Source organism: Loxodonta africana, chromosome 25 (assembly GCF_030014295.1).
Source record: "Loxodonta africana isolate mLoxAfr1 chromosome 25, mLoxAfr1.hap2, whole genome shotgun sequence".
NCBI lineage: Eukaryota > Metazoa > Chordata > Mammalia > Proboscidea > Elephantidae > Loxodonta > Loxodonta africana.
Window position 1 is genome coordinate 58,869,445 of NC_087366.1, and position 18,816 is coordinate 58,888,260.

Here is an 18,816-nt window from a genome sequence, read left to right on the forward strand (position 1 = left end):
ACTTGCCAAAAACAAAGATAAACAGAAAATTTTAAAAGCAGCCAGGGAGAAAAGAAAGGTTTCCTTCAAGGGGAATCAATAAGAATAAGTTCAGACTACTCAGCAGAAACTATGCAGGCAAGAAGGGAATGGGACGACATATACAGAGCACTGAAGGAGAAAAACTGCCAGCCAAGGATCATATATCCAGCAAAACTCTCTCTGAAATATGAAGGCAAAATTAAGATATTTACAGATAAACACAAGTTTAGAGAATTTGCAAAAACCAAACCAAAGCTACAAGAAATGCTAAAGGAGATTGTTTGGTCAGAGAACCAATAATATCAGGTACCAACAGAATACAAGGTCACAAAACAGAACGTCCTGATATCAACTCAAATAGGGAAATCACAAAAACAAACAAATTAAGATTAATTTTTTAAAATAAATAAATAAATAAAATCATACACATAACAGGGAATCATGGAAGTCAATAGGTAAAAGATCACAATAATCAAAAAGAGGGACTAAATACAGGAGGCATTGAACTGCCAGATGGAGAGTGATACAAGGCGATATAGAACAATACAAGTTAGGTTTTTACTTAGAAAAACAGGGGTAAATAATAAGGTAACCACAAAAAGGTATAACAACTCCATAACTCAAGATAAAAGCCAAGAAAAACATAACGACTCATCTAACACGAAGTCAAACACTATGAAAATGAGGACCTCACAATTTACTAAGAAAAACGTCTCAGCACAAAAAAGTATGGGGAAAATTAAATTGTCAACAACACACATAAAAAGGCATCAAAATGACAGCACTAAAAACTTATTTATCTATAATTACGCTGAATGTAAATGGACTAAATGCACCAATAAAGAGACAGAGAGTCACGGACTGGATAAAGAAACACGATCCATCTATATGCTGCCTACAAGAGACACACCTTAGACTTAGAGACACAAACTAAAACTCAAAGGATGGAAAAAAATATATATCAAGCAAACAATAAGCAAAAAAGAAGAGTAGCAATATTAATTTCTGACAAAATAGACTTTAGACTTAAATCCACCACAAAGGATAAAGAAGGACACTACATAATGATAAAACGGACAATTGATCAGGAAGATATAACCATATTAAATATTTATGCACCCAATGACAGGGCTGCAAGATACATAAATCAAATTTTAACAGAATTGAAAAGTGAGATAGACACCTCCACAATTATACTAGGAGACTTCAACACACCACTTTCGGAGAAGGACAGGACCTCCAGTAAGAAGCTCAATAGAGACACGGAAGACCTACTTACAACAATCAACCAACTTGACCTCATTGACTTACACAGAACTCTCCACCCAACTGCTGCAAAGTATACTTTTTTTCTAGCGCACATGGAACATTCTCTAGAATAAACCACATATTAGGTCATAAAACAAACCTTTGCAGAGTCCAAAACATCGAAATATTACAAAGCATCTTCTCAGACCACAAGGCAATAAAACTAGAAATCAATAACAGAAAAACTAGGGAAAAGAAATCAAATACTTGGAAACTGAACAATACCCTGCTGAAAAAAGACTGGGTTATAGAAGACATCAAGGAGGGAATAAGGAAATTCATAGAATGCAATGAGAATGAAAATACTTCCTATCAAAACCTCTGGGACACAGCAAAAGCAGTGCTCAGAGGCCAATTTATATCGATAAATGCACACATACAAAAAGAAGAAAGAGCCAAAATCAGAGAACTGTCCCTACAACTTGAACAAATAGAAAGTGAGCAACAAAAGAATCCATCAGGCACCAGAAGAAAACAAATAATAAAAATTAGAGCTGAACTAAATGAATTAGAGACCAGAAAAACAATTGAAAGAATTAACAAAGCCAAAAGCTGGTTCTTTGAAAAAATTAACAAAATTGATAAACCATTGGCTAGACTGACTAAAGAAATACAGGAAAGGAAACAAATAACCCGAATAAGAAATGAGAAGGACCACATCACAACAGAACCAAATGAAATTAAAAGAATCATTTCAGATTATTATGAAAAATTGTACTCTAACAAATTTGAAAACCTAGAAGAAATGGATGAATTCCTGGAAAAACACTACCTACCTAAACTAACACATTCAGAAGTAGAACAACTAAACAGACCCATAACAAAAAAAGAGATTGAAACGGTAAGTAAAAAACTCCCAACAAAAAACGCCCTGGCCTGGACGGCTTCACTGCAGAGTTCTACCAAACTTTCAGAGAAGAGTTAACCCCACTACTACTGAAGGTATTTCAAAGCATAGAAAATGACGGAATACTACCCAACTCATTCTATGAAGCCACCATCTCCCTGATACCAAAACCAGGTAAAGACATTACAAAAAAAGAAAATTACAGACCTATATTCCTCATGAACATTGATGCAAAAATCCTCAACAAAATTCTAGCCAATAGAATCCAGCAACACATCAAAAAAATAATTCACCCTGATCAAGTGGGATTTATAGCAGGTATGCAAGGCTGGTTTAATATCAGAAAAACCATTAATGTAATCCATCACATAAATAAAACAAAAGACAAAAACCACATGATCTTATCAATTGATGCAGAAAAGGCATTTGACAAAGTCCAACACCCATTTATGATAAAAACTCTCACCAAAATAGGAATTGAAGGAAAATTCCTCAACATAATAAAGGGCATCTATGCAAAGCCAACAGCCAATATCACTCTAAATGGAGAGAACCTGAAAGCATTTCCCTTGAGAATGGGAACCAGACAAGGATGCCCTTTATCACTGCTCTTATTCAACATCGTTCTTGAAGTCCTAGCCAGGGCAATTAGGCTAGACAAAGAAATAAAAGGTATCCGGATTGGCAAGGAGGAAGTAAAGTTATCACTATTTGCAGATGACATGATCTTATACACAGAAAACCCTAAGGAATCCTCCAGAAAACTACTGAAACTAATAGAAGAGTTTGGCAGAATCTCAGGTTATAAAATAAACATACAAAAATCACTTGGATTCCTCTACATCAACAAAAAGAACACCGAAGAGGAAATAACCAAATCAATACCATTCACAGTAGCCCCCAAGAAGATAAAATACTTAGGAATAAATCTTACCAAGGATGTAAAAGACCTATACAAAGAAAACTAGAAAGCTCTACTACAAGAAATTCAAAAGGACATACTTAAGTGGAAAAACATACCTTGCTCACGGATAGGAAGACTTAACATAGTAAAAATGTCTATTCTACCAAAAGCCATCTATACATATACCGCACTTCCGATCCAAATTCCAATGTCATATTTTAAGGGGATAGAGAAACAAATCACCAATTTCATATGGAAGGGAAAGAAGCCCTGGATAAGCAAAGCATTACTGAAAAAGAAGAAGAAAGTGGGAGGCCTCACTCTACCTGATTTCAGAAGCTATTATACAGCCACAGTAGTCAAAACAGCCTGGTACTGGTACAACAACAGGCACATAGACCAATGGAACAGAATTGAGAACCCAGATATAAATCCATCCACGTATGAGCAGCTGATATTTGACAAAGGACCAGTGTCAGTTAATTGGGGAAAAGATAGTCTTTTTAACAAATGGTGCTGGCATAACTGGATATTCATTTGCAAAAAAATGAAACAGAACCCATACCTCACACCATGCACAAAAACTAACTCCAAGTGGATCAAAGACCTAAAAATAAAGACTAAAACGATAAAGATCATGGAAGAAAAAATAGGGACAACCCTAGGAGCCCTAATACAAGGCATAAACAGAATACAAAACATTACCAAAAATGATGAAGAGAAACCAGATAACTGGGAGCTCCTAAAAATCAAACACCTATGCTCATCTAAAGACTTCACCAAAAGAGTAAAAAGACCACCTACAGACTGGGAAAGAATTTTCAGCTATGACATCTCAGACCAGCGCCTGATCTCTAAAATCTACATGATTCTGTCAAAACTCAACCACAAAAAGACAAACAACCCAATCAAGAAGTGGGCAAAGGATATGAACACACATTTCACTAAGGAAGATATTCAGGCAGCTAACAGATTCATGAGAAAATGCTCTCGATCATTAGCCATTAGAGAAATGCAAATTAAAACTACGATGAGATTCCATCTCACACCAACTAGGCTGGCATTAATCCAAAAAACACAAAATAATAAATGTTGGAGAGGCTGCGGAGAGATTGGAACTCTTATACACTGCTGGTGGGAATGTAAAATGGTACAACCACTTTGGAAATCTATCTGGCGTTATCTTAAACAGTTAGAAATAGAACTACCATACAACCCAGAAATCCCACTCCTCGGAATATACCCTAGAGAAACAAGAGCCTTCACACGAACAGATATATGCACACCCATGTTTATTGCAGCTCTGTTTACGATAGCAAAAAGCTGGAAGCAACCAAGGTGTCCATCAACGGATGAATGGGTAAATAAATTGTGGTATATTCACACAATGGAATACTACGCATCGATAAAGAACAGTGACGAATCTGTGAAACATTTCATAACATGGAGGAACCTGGAAGGCATTATGCTGAGTGAAATTAGTCAGAGGCAAAAGGACAAATATTGTATAAGACCACTATTATAAGATCTGGAGAAATAGTAAAAACTGAGAAGAACACATACTTTTGTGGTTACGAAGGGGGGAGGGAGGGAGGGAGGGAGAGGGTTTTTTATTGATTAATCAGTAGATAAGAACTGCTTTAGGTGAATGGAAGGACAACACTCAATACATGGAAGGTCAGCTCAATTGGACTGGACCAAAAGCAAAGAAGTTTCTGGGATAAACTGAATGCTTCAAAGGTCAGCGGAGCAAGGGCGGGGGTCTGGGGACCATGGTTTGAGGGGACTTCTAAGTCAATTGGCAAAAGAATTCTATTATGAAAACATTCTGCATCCCACTTTGAAATGTGGCGTCTGGGGTCTTAAATGCTAACAAGCGGCCATCTAAGATGCATCAATTGGTCTGAACCCACCTGGAGCAAAGGAAAATGAAGAACACCAAGGTCACATGACAACTAAGAGCCCAAGAGACAGAAAGGGCCACATGAACCAGAGACCTACATCATCCTGAGACCAGAAGAACTAGTTGGTGCCCGGCCACAATCGATGACTGCCCTGACAGGGAGCACAACAGAGAACTTCTGAGGGAGTAAGAGATCAGTGGGATGCAGACCCCAAACTCTCATAAAAAGACCAAACTTAATGGTCTGACTGAGACTAGAGGAATCCCGGCGGCCATGCTCCCCAGACCTTCTGTTTGCACAGGACAGGAACCATCCCCGAAGACAACTCATCAGACATGAAAGGGACTGGTCAGTGGGTGGGAGAGAGATGCTGATGAAGAGTGAGCTAATTATATCAGGTGGACACTTGAGATTGTGTTGGCATCTCTTGTCTGGAGGGAGGATGGGAGGATAGAGAGAGAGGGAAGCTGGCAAAATTGTCACAAAAGGAGAGACTGAAAGGGCTGACTCAATAGGGGGAGAGCAAGTGGGAGTACGGAGTAAGATGTATGTAAACTTATATGTGACAGAATTATTGGATTTGTAAACGTTCACTTGAAGCTTAATAAAAGTTAATAAAAAAAATCCTTATAATAATAATAAAAAAAAAAAGTGATCACTCCCATTATTAAGCCACTCTCAGTGGTGGAGGGTAGGGGGTAGGGGGCGGTTCTGTGATTAACTATGACATGGACCAGCCTGCAGTAAGTGTCCTTTAATAAATATTGTTAAAAAAAAAAAAAAAAAAAAAAAGCACATGCCAAGGGCTGTGGTAAAGGTATACGTGCATTAGAAGGCTCTGTACAGAAGGTATCTGAACTTATTCTAAACATGGTTAGAACTTTCGTAATAGAAAAAAGGCAGAGAAGAATTCAAACCAAGGAAAGAGTAAAAATAAAGACATGGCAGGGGGGAAACATAGGGTGCTATTGGGAACATGAAGTACAAGCACCAGGGTATAGTCAGAGATGAGCTTGTAAAGATAGACTGGGGCCAAATCCTAGAAGGCTGCAGGTTTGAACTTAATTCCTCATCGATTGGGAATCTCTTGGCAGAAGTCTGAAGCATTCCAGGCCACTGCCCAGCGCCTGCAGAAGCAGCTTCTGGGGAACTCTTCTCACTACTTTATAATGCCTGTGGGGCCATTTCATTTGAACTGAGTGTGCACTGTCTTAAGAAAAAAAAAATTTTTTTCAAGTCGTCATTCCTCACATTCTGGTTTGGAACAGTCATTACCAGAAGCCCACACCTCGCTAAGCATTCCTTATCTCCTGAATTCTCATACCCACACTGCTGAAAAATCCTAGTTAACAACCTCTGAGACCTCTCCTTCAAAACCCCTGCCATCTTGTTAGCAAACTATGGAACTCCCATTTCATCATTAGCCAGATCGTTGAAATCTTTAACTTCCTTTCAGATGTGTACTCATTCATTCACTATCTAGCCCCTACTATCTGTCACGCAGCATGTTCTGCTAAAGTTACAAGAACAGAACAGATATTTTCCTGCCCTAACGGAGTTTACATTCTTCTCTGAACTCTTCCGTCACATTCTTTCCTAATGTGACACCTGGCTGTCTGCTCCCTCTCTCCAGCTCTCTCCTTGCCCAGAAACCTAATCTAATAGAAGTTATTACTTCTCTCAAGATGGGTAGCTGTCCTCCTTACTCCCCATTGCTGCCTTCAGAACATTTCTTCACCTACCTCTTGTAAATATTCACTCTTCCTCGAAACACAAACCATTCAACTATATCACCTTTATCCCATCTGGTAGTCCTCATCCAGTGACAGCCTAGTAATTTCCCGTCATTTCTTGAAGCTTTAGCACTCAGCACATGCATCCTCCCCCTCCAGTTCCCTATCACTTTAGGCTACCTCGGTGTGGATGAACCAGCCAATACTCTGGCTTCTTGGATCCTTGACCTCCTCTTTTAAATAAATTTTCCTCATCTTTAACTCAGAGACTTACTCCCATTATCACAGCTTAATCCCACACTTTGCAAACTTTAATGGGCCTACAAATTACCTGGGAATCTTGTTAAAAAGCAGATTCTGATTCAGTAGTTCTGAGACGGGGCCAAGGATGCTGTGTTTCTAAAAAAACTCCTAGGTGATGCCAAGGTTTCTGGTCTACAGACCACACTTAGAAAGGGATGGCCCTGTGACTGTGTCATCACTAGAAACTGTACCAGCTTGGAATCACTAATCCTTTCTCTCCAAAACAGCCTACTGTTCTTCCAGAGAATTAATCCATTGCTGCAGGGTTTAAGTTGCTGACCTCTTTAAGACCTCCAAGCCACTGAGCACAGCACCTCCTCACTATACATCAGTCTTAACCTCTTGACCTCACCTCCATCTCTGTCCAACCTGGATTCTGGCCAAATATTATAATTACTGTCTTGACAATACACTCAACTCTCTTGACACTTTCTTTTTCTGCATCAACCACACATAAAAAATCAACTTTGGAAAAACCAAGATATCATATTTGTCCATGTCTGTGTTCAGACATTTGATAATTGTTCGAGAAAAAAATCATAGTATCAGGCAGATTGCTATCTCTAGTCATTATCAACAGCTTTAAATGGGCACTCAATAAAAAAAAAAAAAAACTCAATACAGATAAGCAATATTACTGTGTTTTTCTAATAAACTATCTTGCCCATACTCTACAACAACTTTTACACATTCCTTCTACCTCAAATCTCTCTCTCTCTCCTGCCTGACTTTTTTAGCTAATAGATTTGACTCATAATTTATTAAGAAAAAAATAACAGAACAAATAAGGACCCTCTCCCATCTTCCAATATCAAATCTTCAAACTTATTGGCATTGTTACCCATCTTCTTTCTCCTTCCCCTACACAAGGACATTTCTCCACCTATGCTCTGGGTCCATCCATTTGCCTTCTTAAGGACTTCACTCCATCTTTTCTCCCCTCTGTATTATGTATCTTTGGGATCTCTCTTTGTACTTAATCACTCTTGACTATAATCAAGGATGCATGAATATGTCTCCTTTTCAGAATCCCTTCTTATATCTTTCACCAGGGATGACTTTATATCTCTGCATCCCCTTCCTAACCAAATTTCTTGAAAGAGTTGTCTCCATTTTCTATCTGTTTTTTCACTTCCTGAACACTTCTAACATTTTAATCTGTTTTCCTGCCACACAATTCCCAAAAATGTTCCTGCTAAGATAGCCAATTACTCCCATATTGCCAAATCCAGTAGACATTCCTCAGTTCTCATCTTCATTCTCTCAGCATCATTTTCCTGTTTTCACTCCTTGAAACAACCTCTTCCTTTGGCTTCCATGATACTACAGTCTCTTCTGTATTTTATGTCCTCTGGGTACTACTTCTCAATCTATTTTTAGTCATCCTCCATATAACTACTGATATTGGGATATCGCATGTCTGGTTCTGAGCCTTCTTTTTTTTCTCACTCTACAATCCATTCCTTAGATAATCTCAATCATGCATGTGGTTTTCTACTACCTAGATGTTGGTGATAACAAAATGTATATCTCCAGTTCATGTTTCTAGTTGAAACCTTAGACTTGTATCTAACTGCATATCTAACAATTTTACAGCTGTGTCACAAGCATCTAAAACTTAATATGTTGAACTGAATTCTTGATTTTCCTCTTCAGTTTTCCTCAGCAAAGTAAATGCTACCAAGGAACAAAGGAATAGGATTTTGCTTAAGCCAAAATCCTGATAATCATCTTTGGGACCTTCCCTCCTTCCCTTATATTCAACTACTGGCAAGTTCTATTAAATCTACCGCCAAGATATATCTCGAATCCATAGAATTCTATTCATATCCTTGGCCACCACCCATGTCCAGCAACCGTAATATCGTCACTAAAGTGCTTCAAACTTACATTGGTTTCTCTTCATCGGCTTCATTTTAGACCCACCTCTGATACTCTTCCCACAGGGCAGCCAGGGTAATAATTAGTAGTAAAACAATTGTGTTAGTTCTTTACCCAAGACCTGTCATTGGGTTTTCATTGTACTAAGAAACTTAACAAATGCTTAACAAGGCCGTTTTTTATAGTTCCAACCTCATTTTGAGCTACTCTCCCATTACTCACCACCCACCAGCCACATTGGCTTTCTCTACTTCTTCAAAACGTGCCAGGGTCTTTCAGGACTGAGGCTCACCAGAAAAGCTCTCCCTCTGTATGTCCCTGGCCAGATCACATGATCCTTAAGATATCACCTTAAATGTCACTTCTTCAGAAAGGTCTTTTGAATTAAATTGTTTTATTATGTTCTTTCTCATAGAACCCTGTTCATTTCCTTCGTGACATTTATAATTTTTAATTATATACATATACGAGTGTTTTCTAATGTCTGTCTCCTCAACTGGAATGTAAGCTCCATCTGGGCAAGGGCTATGCCCATTTCCTGACCTCTGTATACTTAAGTTGGTGGCTCTCAACTCTGGCTGCAGCTTAGAGTCAGTTGAAGTCACTTGAAAAATACTAAAATCCAAGCCTCACACCAGACCAACTGAATTAAAATCTGTGTCTAGCTCAGTACCTGCCTCAGAGCAGACAATCAATCCATGTTTATCTGAAAAAGTGGCATAAGACCAGAGGTCTATAGCAGAGGTAGAAAGATTGCTTATTCAGAAGTAAGGAGAAAGAGTAGTGAGAAAAAAAAAAAAAAAAAGAACAGGGAGCATTCTGGGTTTGGAACCCAGAATAAAGGGAGAAAAAGGAGCAGTTATGTAGAAATACTAGTATTTGTTTTGGAGTTATTAGGATTGAGCTGCCCACAGAACATTCAGGCTGAGAGGTGCAGTGTATAGTTGCAAAAGTGGTCTGGAACTCAGAACAAAGGTCATAAGCTAGTAAGTGGACTATTTTCTAAATAAAAATAGCTGGACGTGTGAAATTGGATGGGGTCACTAAGAGAGAAAGTGTAGATGGAGAGAAGGACCAAGGCGAAATTCTTAGGAGTTTATATATTTAGGAAATATGTGAAAGAAGAGAAGGCCATGAAGGACACCGATAAGAGCAAACAGCGAGGGAGGAAAGGCGGACGCAAGGGAGAAGATGGTTTCATGAAGGAGGTCAGCGATGTCAGGCGCTGCAGAGGGATGCAACAGCACGAGGAGGCAGGATGCACACTGGAATGGTTATTAGGAGGTGACAAGTGACCTTCGCAGAAGCAGGTTCTGTTCTTGTGGCAGAAATCATCATTCATTGACAGTGAGACAAGAAAGAGGAAGTAAGACCTGGCTCCAGTCTTCTGAAACATCATAGAAATATTATGATTATTCAGAAAATCTGGAGGCTGAAAGAGTTCTGCTTTTCAGGTCATGATTCCCCATTTAACTACATTGCGTCTTAAAAGAGTTTCTGAGAAAAGGGTCTATTTAAAAGGCTGTCTGGGGTATCTCCCACTAAACAATTCTCTCTTTACCTGCAAATGTCAAGTCACTATCTGATTTATCCTTTAGAGCTAGACTAAAGTTGCTTGTTTTCTTCCCTAGGCGGTTTCCCTAGGCCCCCTTCTTTCCCTACTCCCGCACATCACCATTTGGCTTAATTTTTCTCCTTCTCTATCTGTTCTCCTGGCAGCTGCTCCAGATTTGGCTTTGATTCCTGCTTTTCTGTTTGATACCACCTTCATTTACTGGATTTGGTGACAAGTTTTACTCTGCTGCATTTCTTAATTAGCCCCTGACTGGTTTGTCAGCAAACCAGTGTTAGGATTACATTCTGGCTTGATGATGGCCCACTCAAGAGCCAACTCTCTAATCAACTCATTAACTTCCACACCGTTGGCATAAGCTGAGAGCTACTCTCCCACTCCAGGATACAGCCCAGCCAAGCACACCTTCCCTACAGGTCTTTCTTATTGGAATATAAATATTCTGAGAGGCACTGCCTTGATAAGTTTATGAATAATTACAACACACTGTAATAAGTGTTGATATGGGTACACGCCTATACTTCAGATAGCCCGTATCTATGAGGTTAGGATGCCTGATGTTAAAGGTAGTGTCACAAAGGAAGAGAAGTGGTTTGTCTGGTGTCTGCAAGATGGCGAAAAGGCGTTCCCAGCAAAAGAAACAAAGTACGCATGTTGGTGAAGAAGCCCTCCTCTGAGATGCCCAATCAGGGCCCCAGGCCTGGAGTATCTTCTTACACGAAAATAGCAGTCTGTACTGGGCACCTTATCTTGTTTGGTGATCTCTCCCTGTTGTGAACCCCATGTGTACTTCTTTGTTCTACTTACGTGTGTGAGTCATGTGGCACCTGACCATGCCTACTTCTGTATCTGCTCCTGGTGGGGAGGGGACAGGGTCCTTTGTCTGCAGCAGGAGAGGGGTGTGTGCAGTCCACCATCCAGCCTTGGCTGCAGAGTGTGACCTGCTGACCATGGGGCACCAACACCCACAGTTGAAGCTGACTTACTCTGCTTCTCTTTTTTGAGTAAATGCTGCTCTACCCAATGCCTATGAGTTGGGTCATCTCTGGTGACCTTGACACCTGCTAGGTATGGAATGGGTTAACATTCTGGGGCTGCTGCTCCTGGATATGGACATTCTCGTGCCATCTTCCACATAGTTGGACTCCTCCAGCGGTGGTAACTGGTATCACTCCAACCGTGCAAAGTAACAGAAACTTTAATTACCTTTAATATTAAAGAACTACAAGTAGCTCCATATGATATCTGAATAAACACAAGGTACAGGAGTTATTGAAGAAGACTAATTGAGAAGAAAAGACCAAAGAGAAAGAGAAAAGGCTGACCATGGTGTCACAAAGGCCGAAAGAGGTTTGGCCTTTCAAAAGTATAGGTGATGAACAGTGTGCAATTCTCAGAGTGGTCCCTTGGATTTGCAATTACAATATTCCTGGGGACCTAATCAAGAGTTATTTTCATTAGAGTAGTGGAAATACATACCCAATTGTTCGGTGATTTTAAAATTCCCTACTGTGACTTCTCTAATGCACAGCCTCCACATATTCCAAGCTAGCTTATTATACATACAAATGGAGCCTGCATGGTGTAAGAAAAAGAGAAGAAAAAGAGTGAAATCTATTTTTTACGACCTACTCCTTCCCATAAACCCTCTGTTACATAAACTTTTTCCTTCTGAATTTGAAAATAATAATAGTTTGCATTTTACAAGATTACTTCCAGAGGCAGAGCCAACATGGTGCTATAGACAGAAGCACCATGCCATTTCTCCACAGCAAAGACCCAAAAAACTAAGTAAAACAGAGACAGATGTCAATCCTGGAATCCTAAGCATCAAACGAAGCGATGAAGAACTCAGCCAAGTACCAAATGGAATAAGAAACTGACAGAGAACAGAGGAGGGGGAGAGATATGTGCAGAGGTACTCTATCAGCTAATGCAGCATGGACTCACCACCTTGGACTCCTGTCAGAGATCGCCAGACAGGGGGTACAGAAAAGGGAGCTGCATGGAGCTCCCAGCAAGAGACAGAACATCTGGTAACCGACCATAGATGCTTCCCTGCCCCCCATTTAGCACCTCCCCCCACCCCCCACCAGCTCAGCCTCTGCAGCTTTCTAGCTGGCTGTGGCCACTCAGCTGGCCAGGAAGTATAGAGTCTGTGCCACTTGGATTCACCCCACCCACATCAGAGATTGACAGACAGTGAGTATAGGAAAGCAGCTTCACAGAGCTCCCAGCAGGAGACTTTCCCACCCCCTACCCTTCATCTCTCTGCTTGGCCTCCACTGCTTCCCTGTAGCCTCAGTCTCTTGGCCAGGAAGCACCGCCTTCGGCCCCGTGCCACTTGGATTCACCCTGCCCACACTGGTCAGCTCCATCAGTGCCATTTGTATCTTGCTGATGTTCCTGTTTTCCACTTTTTTTGGTTTCTTCCCTGCCTCTCACCAACTCTCCCTCCTTTCTCTTGAACATCTGGCTCCATGTGCCAGCTTTACTTCTTCTTAAAAGGCTGTGAGGCACCACTCAAGTGGGGAACTGCTTCCCCAGTCCGCACTGCCACGTTGGTGGGATTCCTAGGCCCTATTTCTTTGTTTGGTTTGTTTTTTGTTTGCTTTCTTTTTCTTTCCAAGGCTTAGGGGCCCCTTCTAGCCAGGCTGCACTGCCTGGCTTGGGAGCCACTTCCTCGGTCTGCCCAGCCACATCGGTAGGATCCCTGGGGGCATTTCTTTTCTCTGTTTTTTTCTTTTTGTCTTTCTTCCTATTTAAGTTTCTTATCTCTCTATACTCACCTTCTTTTCCTGTCTCCTGAATAACTGGCACTGTGTGACATCTCCACCCCTCCTAGCCAGGCTGTATGGCCCAGCCTGGGAGCCACTTCCCCAGTCTTTGCAGCTGCACTGGTGGGATCCCTGGGGGTTTTCTTTTTTCTTTCACCTAAGTTTTATTTACTTTACTATTTTTTTCTTTTCAATTTGCTTTTCCTTTTTGTTTTTCTCCATTTCTCGGTTTCTTGTCTCTCTAATCCAGTGGCAAGGTCCCTTAGAACTCTTCTTTGTTTTTTGTTTGTTTTTGGCTCTTGTTTCTCTCTCCTTTCTCTCCTATTTTCCATACCCATTCAGCTCCACACATCACACCCTCCCCCCACCTTCCTGCCTACCTGCACCCTGTGATGAACACCACACCCTCGAGCAGGACAGGCATAACCTACTGAACCTTGCCTTGGACTGATTCCTGGCCTGTCCTGTTGGCTCTAGTATGTGCCACAAACAACCCATCCCAGCCCCTCCCTTTCAGCTGGACCTGCCCTGTGGCACCATAGCTGAGCAACTGGCTTTTTCCAGTGCACAAGGAGGTGGAAAGTATCACGTCCACAGATGAGCAAACAACAAAGAATGCACAGCTCACCTGCTCAGACATAACCAAATAAAACAAAAAAACAGGATGAAACAAACAAACCTACAATCAATAAACAAAGCAGTTAACAACAGAATGTCCCAAAGACAGCAGACAATATCAAAGTATACTAAAAAAAAAAAAAAAAAAGGACAGGATGGTTCTGGTAAGCATCCAAAATAAAATGCCAGATGACTTTCCAGTAGAAGAAAAGGCACTAGAACTACCTGACAGGGAATTCAAATCTCTAAAATTCAGAGTCATCCAAAAGTTGAAGCAAAAAGAAGACAAAAATGAGAAAAAAAAATAGATAAATTCATGGAAAAGACAAATTCATGGAAAAATACAGATAAAAAAATGTAAGAATTCAGGAAAGTAATACAGGACAAAAATGCCTAAATAAATTCACAACTAGAAATCATACAAAAACAACAATTAGAAATCCAAAAGATAAACAAGATTTCAGAAATGGACAGTGTCACAGAAGGGCTGAGAAGCAGGTTTGAAACAGTGGAAGACAGGATTAGTGAAATTAAAGACAAACACTTGGATACAACTTTGTTTGAGGAAAAATCAGAAAAAAAGTACAAAGAAAAATGAAGAAACCCTGAGAACTATGTTGAATAAAATCAAAAGCAAAAATTTGCGAGTGATTGGAGTTTCAGAACAGAGGGAGAAAATGGAAAACACAGAGAGGATCACTGAAAAATTTCTGACAGAAAACTTCTCTAATATCATGACAGATGAAAAGCTGACCATCCAAGAAGCTCAATGAACCCCAAATAGCATAGACCCCAAAAGAAAATAACCAACCCAGAAACACCCAGTGCCGTCGAAAGGCATATCATAATCACACTCACTAAAACCAAGGACAAAGAAAGAATCCTGAGAGGAGCTCGAGAAAAATCAAAGGTCACATACACACAGGAAATAATAAGACTAAGCTCTGATTATTCAGCAGAAACCCTACAGGCAAGAAGGCAATGGTATGACACATATAAAACCTTGAAAGAAAAAAACCGCCAGCTGAGAATAACACATCCTGCAAGACTCTCACTCAAATATGATGGCGAAATTACGACATTTCTAAATAAACGGAAATTAAGGGAATATGTAAAAACCAAACCAAACGTACAAGAATTATTAAAGCAAGTCCTTTGGTTTGAGAACTAACAATATCACACCACAGCCAGAATCTAGGACACAAAATCATACCACCCAGATGCCAACCCAGGATATGAACTCTCAAGGACTGTCCAAAACCAAAAGAATTACAACAGGGAACCAGAGAGGTTAATCTTTAAATGACAACAACATCAGAACAGTAAAAGAGACGATAAGCGGTGTAGGTGTAGAAGTTTCTAATGCAGAGGAAAACAAGGTGATGCCAAGTAATAATACATTGTTTCAAACCGAGGAAGATAAGGGTAAATTTCAAGCTAACCACAAAGAAAGTTAACAAACCTACTCATCAAAATAAAGAAGAAAGGCAGTTCCCGATCATGTCTGAACCAATCAGAGTCCTTGTGACTGGAGCAGCTGATCAAATTGCATATTCACTGCTGTACAGTATTGGAAATGGCTCTATCTTTGGTAAAGACCAGCCCCTGATTCTCCTGCTGTTGGATATCACTCCCATGATGGGTGTCCTGGAAGGTGTCCTAGTGGAACTGCAGGGCTGTGCACTTCCCCTCCTAACAGATATCATTGCAACAGATAAGGAAGAGGTTGCCTTCAAAGACCTGGATGTGGCCGTTCTCATGGGTTCCGTGCCAAGAAGGGAGGGCATGGAGAGGAAGGACTTACTGAAAGCCAATGTGAAAATCTTCAAATCCCAAATATGCCAAGAAGTCAGTTAAGGTCATCATCGTGGGGAACCCAGCCAATACTAACTGCCTGACTGCCATAAAGTCAGCTCCATCCATCCCCAAGGAGAACTTCAGTTGCTTGACTCGTTTGGATCATAACCGAGCTATAGGCCAAATTGTGCTTAAACTTGGTGTGACTGCTAAAGACGTAAAGAATGTCATCATCTGGGGAAACCATTCCTCAACTCAGTATCCAGATGTCAGCCATGCCAAGGTGAAATTTCAAGGAAAGGAAGTTGGTGTGTACGAAGCTGTGAAAGATGACAGCTGGCTCAAGGGAGAATTCATCACAACTGTGCAGCAGTGTGGCGCTGCTGTCATCAAGGCACAAAAACTGTCCAGCGCAATGTCTGCCGTGAAAGCCATTGGCGACCACATCAGAGACATCTGGTTTGGAACCCCAGAGGGAGAGTTTGTGTCCATGGGTGTAATCTCTGATGGCAACCCCTATGGTGTTCCCGATGATCTGCTCTACTCGTTCCCGGTTGTCATCGAGAATAAAACCTGGAAGATTGTTGAGAGTCTCACTATTAATGATTTCTCACGTGAGAAGATGGATCTTACTGCAAAGGAACTAACAGAAGAAAAAGAAAATGCTTTTGAATATCTTTCCTCCGCCTGACTAGACAATCATTTTGATGTTATTAAATACCCAAAAGCTGAGGAATCTAAATGTCGTCTTTGACTCTAGTAACAAATAATAATAATGCTATATACTTAAATTATGTGTGAAAAACAACACATTTTAAGGGTTATGTGCTTCTTGGCACAAATTTGTGACGGTTTGTCATCATGGTGTTAGTGCTGCATTCTAAATAAAAATATATATTCAAAGGAAAAAAAATAAAGAAGAAAAACAAAGTCTCAGTAAAAACAAAATCTACAAAAACAAAATAAATGAAAAGAAAATCCACAAATAAGGAATTCAGCACAGAAGAGTAAGAGGAACAAAGAAAATGTCAGCACCACACACACACGCACACAAACACACACACAAAAAAGCACTACAAAGTGACAACAATAAACTCACACTTATGAAAAATTACACTGAGGCGGGGCCAAGATGGCTGACTAGGAAGAAGCTACCTCAGATCCCTCTTGCAACAGACTCGGAAAAACAATGAATCGATCACATACATGACAATCTACGAACCCTGACCATCAAACACAGATCTAAAGAGTTGACCTGAGTGACAGAGACTGAGAACGAGCAACCACGGGGAAGCAATGACTGTTTTCGGAGCCTGGAGCCAGCGTCCCAGTCAGAAAACCTTGGCGCCGGACTTTGGACTGGGCGCAGGGGAGCTGAGCATGGCATCCTGAGATGGTGCAAACACGGGACACAGCCCTAGCCCCCAGAAGTGACCTCTGGGGAAGCCCAGCCAGTGTACACAGGCAGCGCAGTGATGCGGCTGACAAGAGGAGAAGTCACCAGGAGGCAGCAACTGGTTTTGGAGCCTGGAGTGCAGCATCCCAGCCGGGGAACCTTGGCGCTGTGCTTTGGACTGGGAGTGGAGGAACTGACCACGGCTTCTGAGACAGCACATGCACAGGACGTGGGCCTGACCCTCGGAGACAATCTCGACGCAGCCAACGCACACAGGCTACACACCCCTCGGGAATCTCAGATAAAACTCATCGCCAAGCAAGATAAGTAACTCTGTCTATATTCCAGGGTGCTACTACTCTCTCCTGTCTAGCTGATCCCTCCCCTCCCCTTCCCAGGCAGCTTCATTAACATTGGAATTTCCTGAGCCAGAGAGTAAAGTGCTCTGTGTTCTTTTTTTTTTTTTTTCCCTTTGGTCTTTTCCTAACCCATTCTCCTGGCCTGAGAGAAGCAGCTACAAAAAACCCAGGGACCAAAAATTCTTCCCTGACTTCCCGAAAGTGGACTAAAAATACAGAACCAGCTCCAGCCAAGTATATGAGATCCACAATCTTGGGCTTTCATCCCTACGGGGAACAAGGTGGCTATTATAATGCAAAGGCAATTCTGATAGGGATCTGACTGTAATTGTTTTAGCGGATTACTGGAAAGACAAGTTTCCCAGGTCTGATATCTCTGCGTATTAAACAGAGCACTCACTGACCCACAACGGGGAACTGAGGGCTGAAGCTCCCCCCAGACCACCTAGCCTTCTGCCTTAGGGGTCTGAGGATGGTGACACCTACCAATCTGTAGAGGTACATGCATTGGGTGCCTAAGGTACAGCTGAAGAGCCCACCCACCAAGGTGCTTTAGGAATAGAGACACACCTACCTCAGTGGCACTTGGGGGAACTCTATCAGCATCCTGTCCCCCCGGAGTGTGACCCCCTGCTGCTAATAGAATCTGGTGCACACAACTATCACCACCACTCCTCTAGGTGGATAGGTGACAGTCTACACCACATGTTTGGTGAACCAAAATCAGATTCTACTCAAGAATAGTGAATGGACTTATAGGCTTATATATCTGGTAACAGCCCAAACCAGCTGGTAATAGGACATAAGTGATTCAAGGGCTACAACAATCAAGACAGCGCAATCTAGTAGCCCATCTACGTATATTGAAAGAAAACAAAACAAGATAAGACTCAGTGAGCAAATATAAAATAAATCATTACAATATCTTATAGATAGCTCAGAGACAGCAGTCGATATCAAAACACATAAAGAAGCAGATCATGATTGCTTCTACGACTCCTCAAATTAAAGAATCAAAATCTTTCCCAAATGAAGATACAATCCCGGAATTGCCAGATTCAGAATATAAAAAACTAATTTACCAAATGCTTCAAGACATCAGGGATGACCTCAGAAATGAAATAAGGCAATCTACAGAAAAAGCCAAGGAACACACTGATAAAGCAGTTGAAAAAATCCAAAAGATTATTCAAGAACATAGTGGAAAAATTAATAAGCTGCGAGAATCCACAGAGAGACAGCATTCAGAAATCCAAAAGATTAACAGTAAAATTACAAAATTAGAAAACTCAATAGGAAATCAGAGGAGCAGAATCGAGCAATTGGAATACAGAGTGGGGGACCTGGGGGATAAGGGAATTGACATCAATATAGCTGAAAAGAATCAGATAAAAG

At 40.9% G+C, this 18,816-nt stretch overlaps 2 protein-coding genes across 2 annotated transcripts in view; one reads left to right on the forward strand and one right to left on the reverse strand.

Moving 5' to 3' along the window:
• Positions 1 to 18,816, reverse strand: part of SPATA17 (spermatogenesis associated 17) — a 250,689-nt gene that overhangs the window by 111,794 nt on the left and 120,079 nt on the right. The gene's annotated exons all lie outside the window — the stretch shown is intronic.
• On the forward strand, positions 15,253 to 16,559 carry LOC100656247 (malate dehydrogenase, cytoplasmic-like). The gene is given in 2 exon segments (XM_064276901.1): positions 15,253 to 15,701; positions 15,703 to 16,559. Coding segments are annotated over 2 exon segments (987 nt in total). The 5' UTR covers positions 15,253 to 15,369; the 3' UTR covers positions 16,358 to 16,559.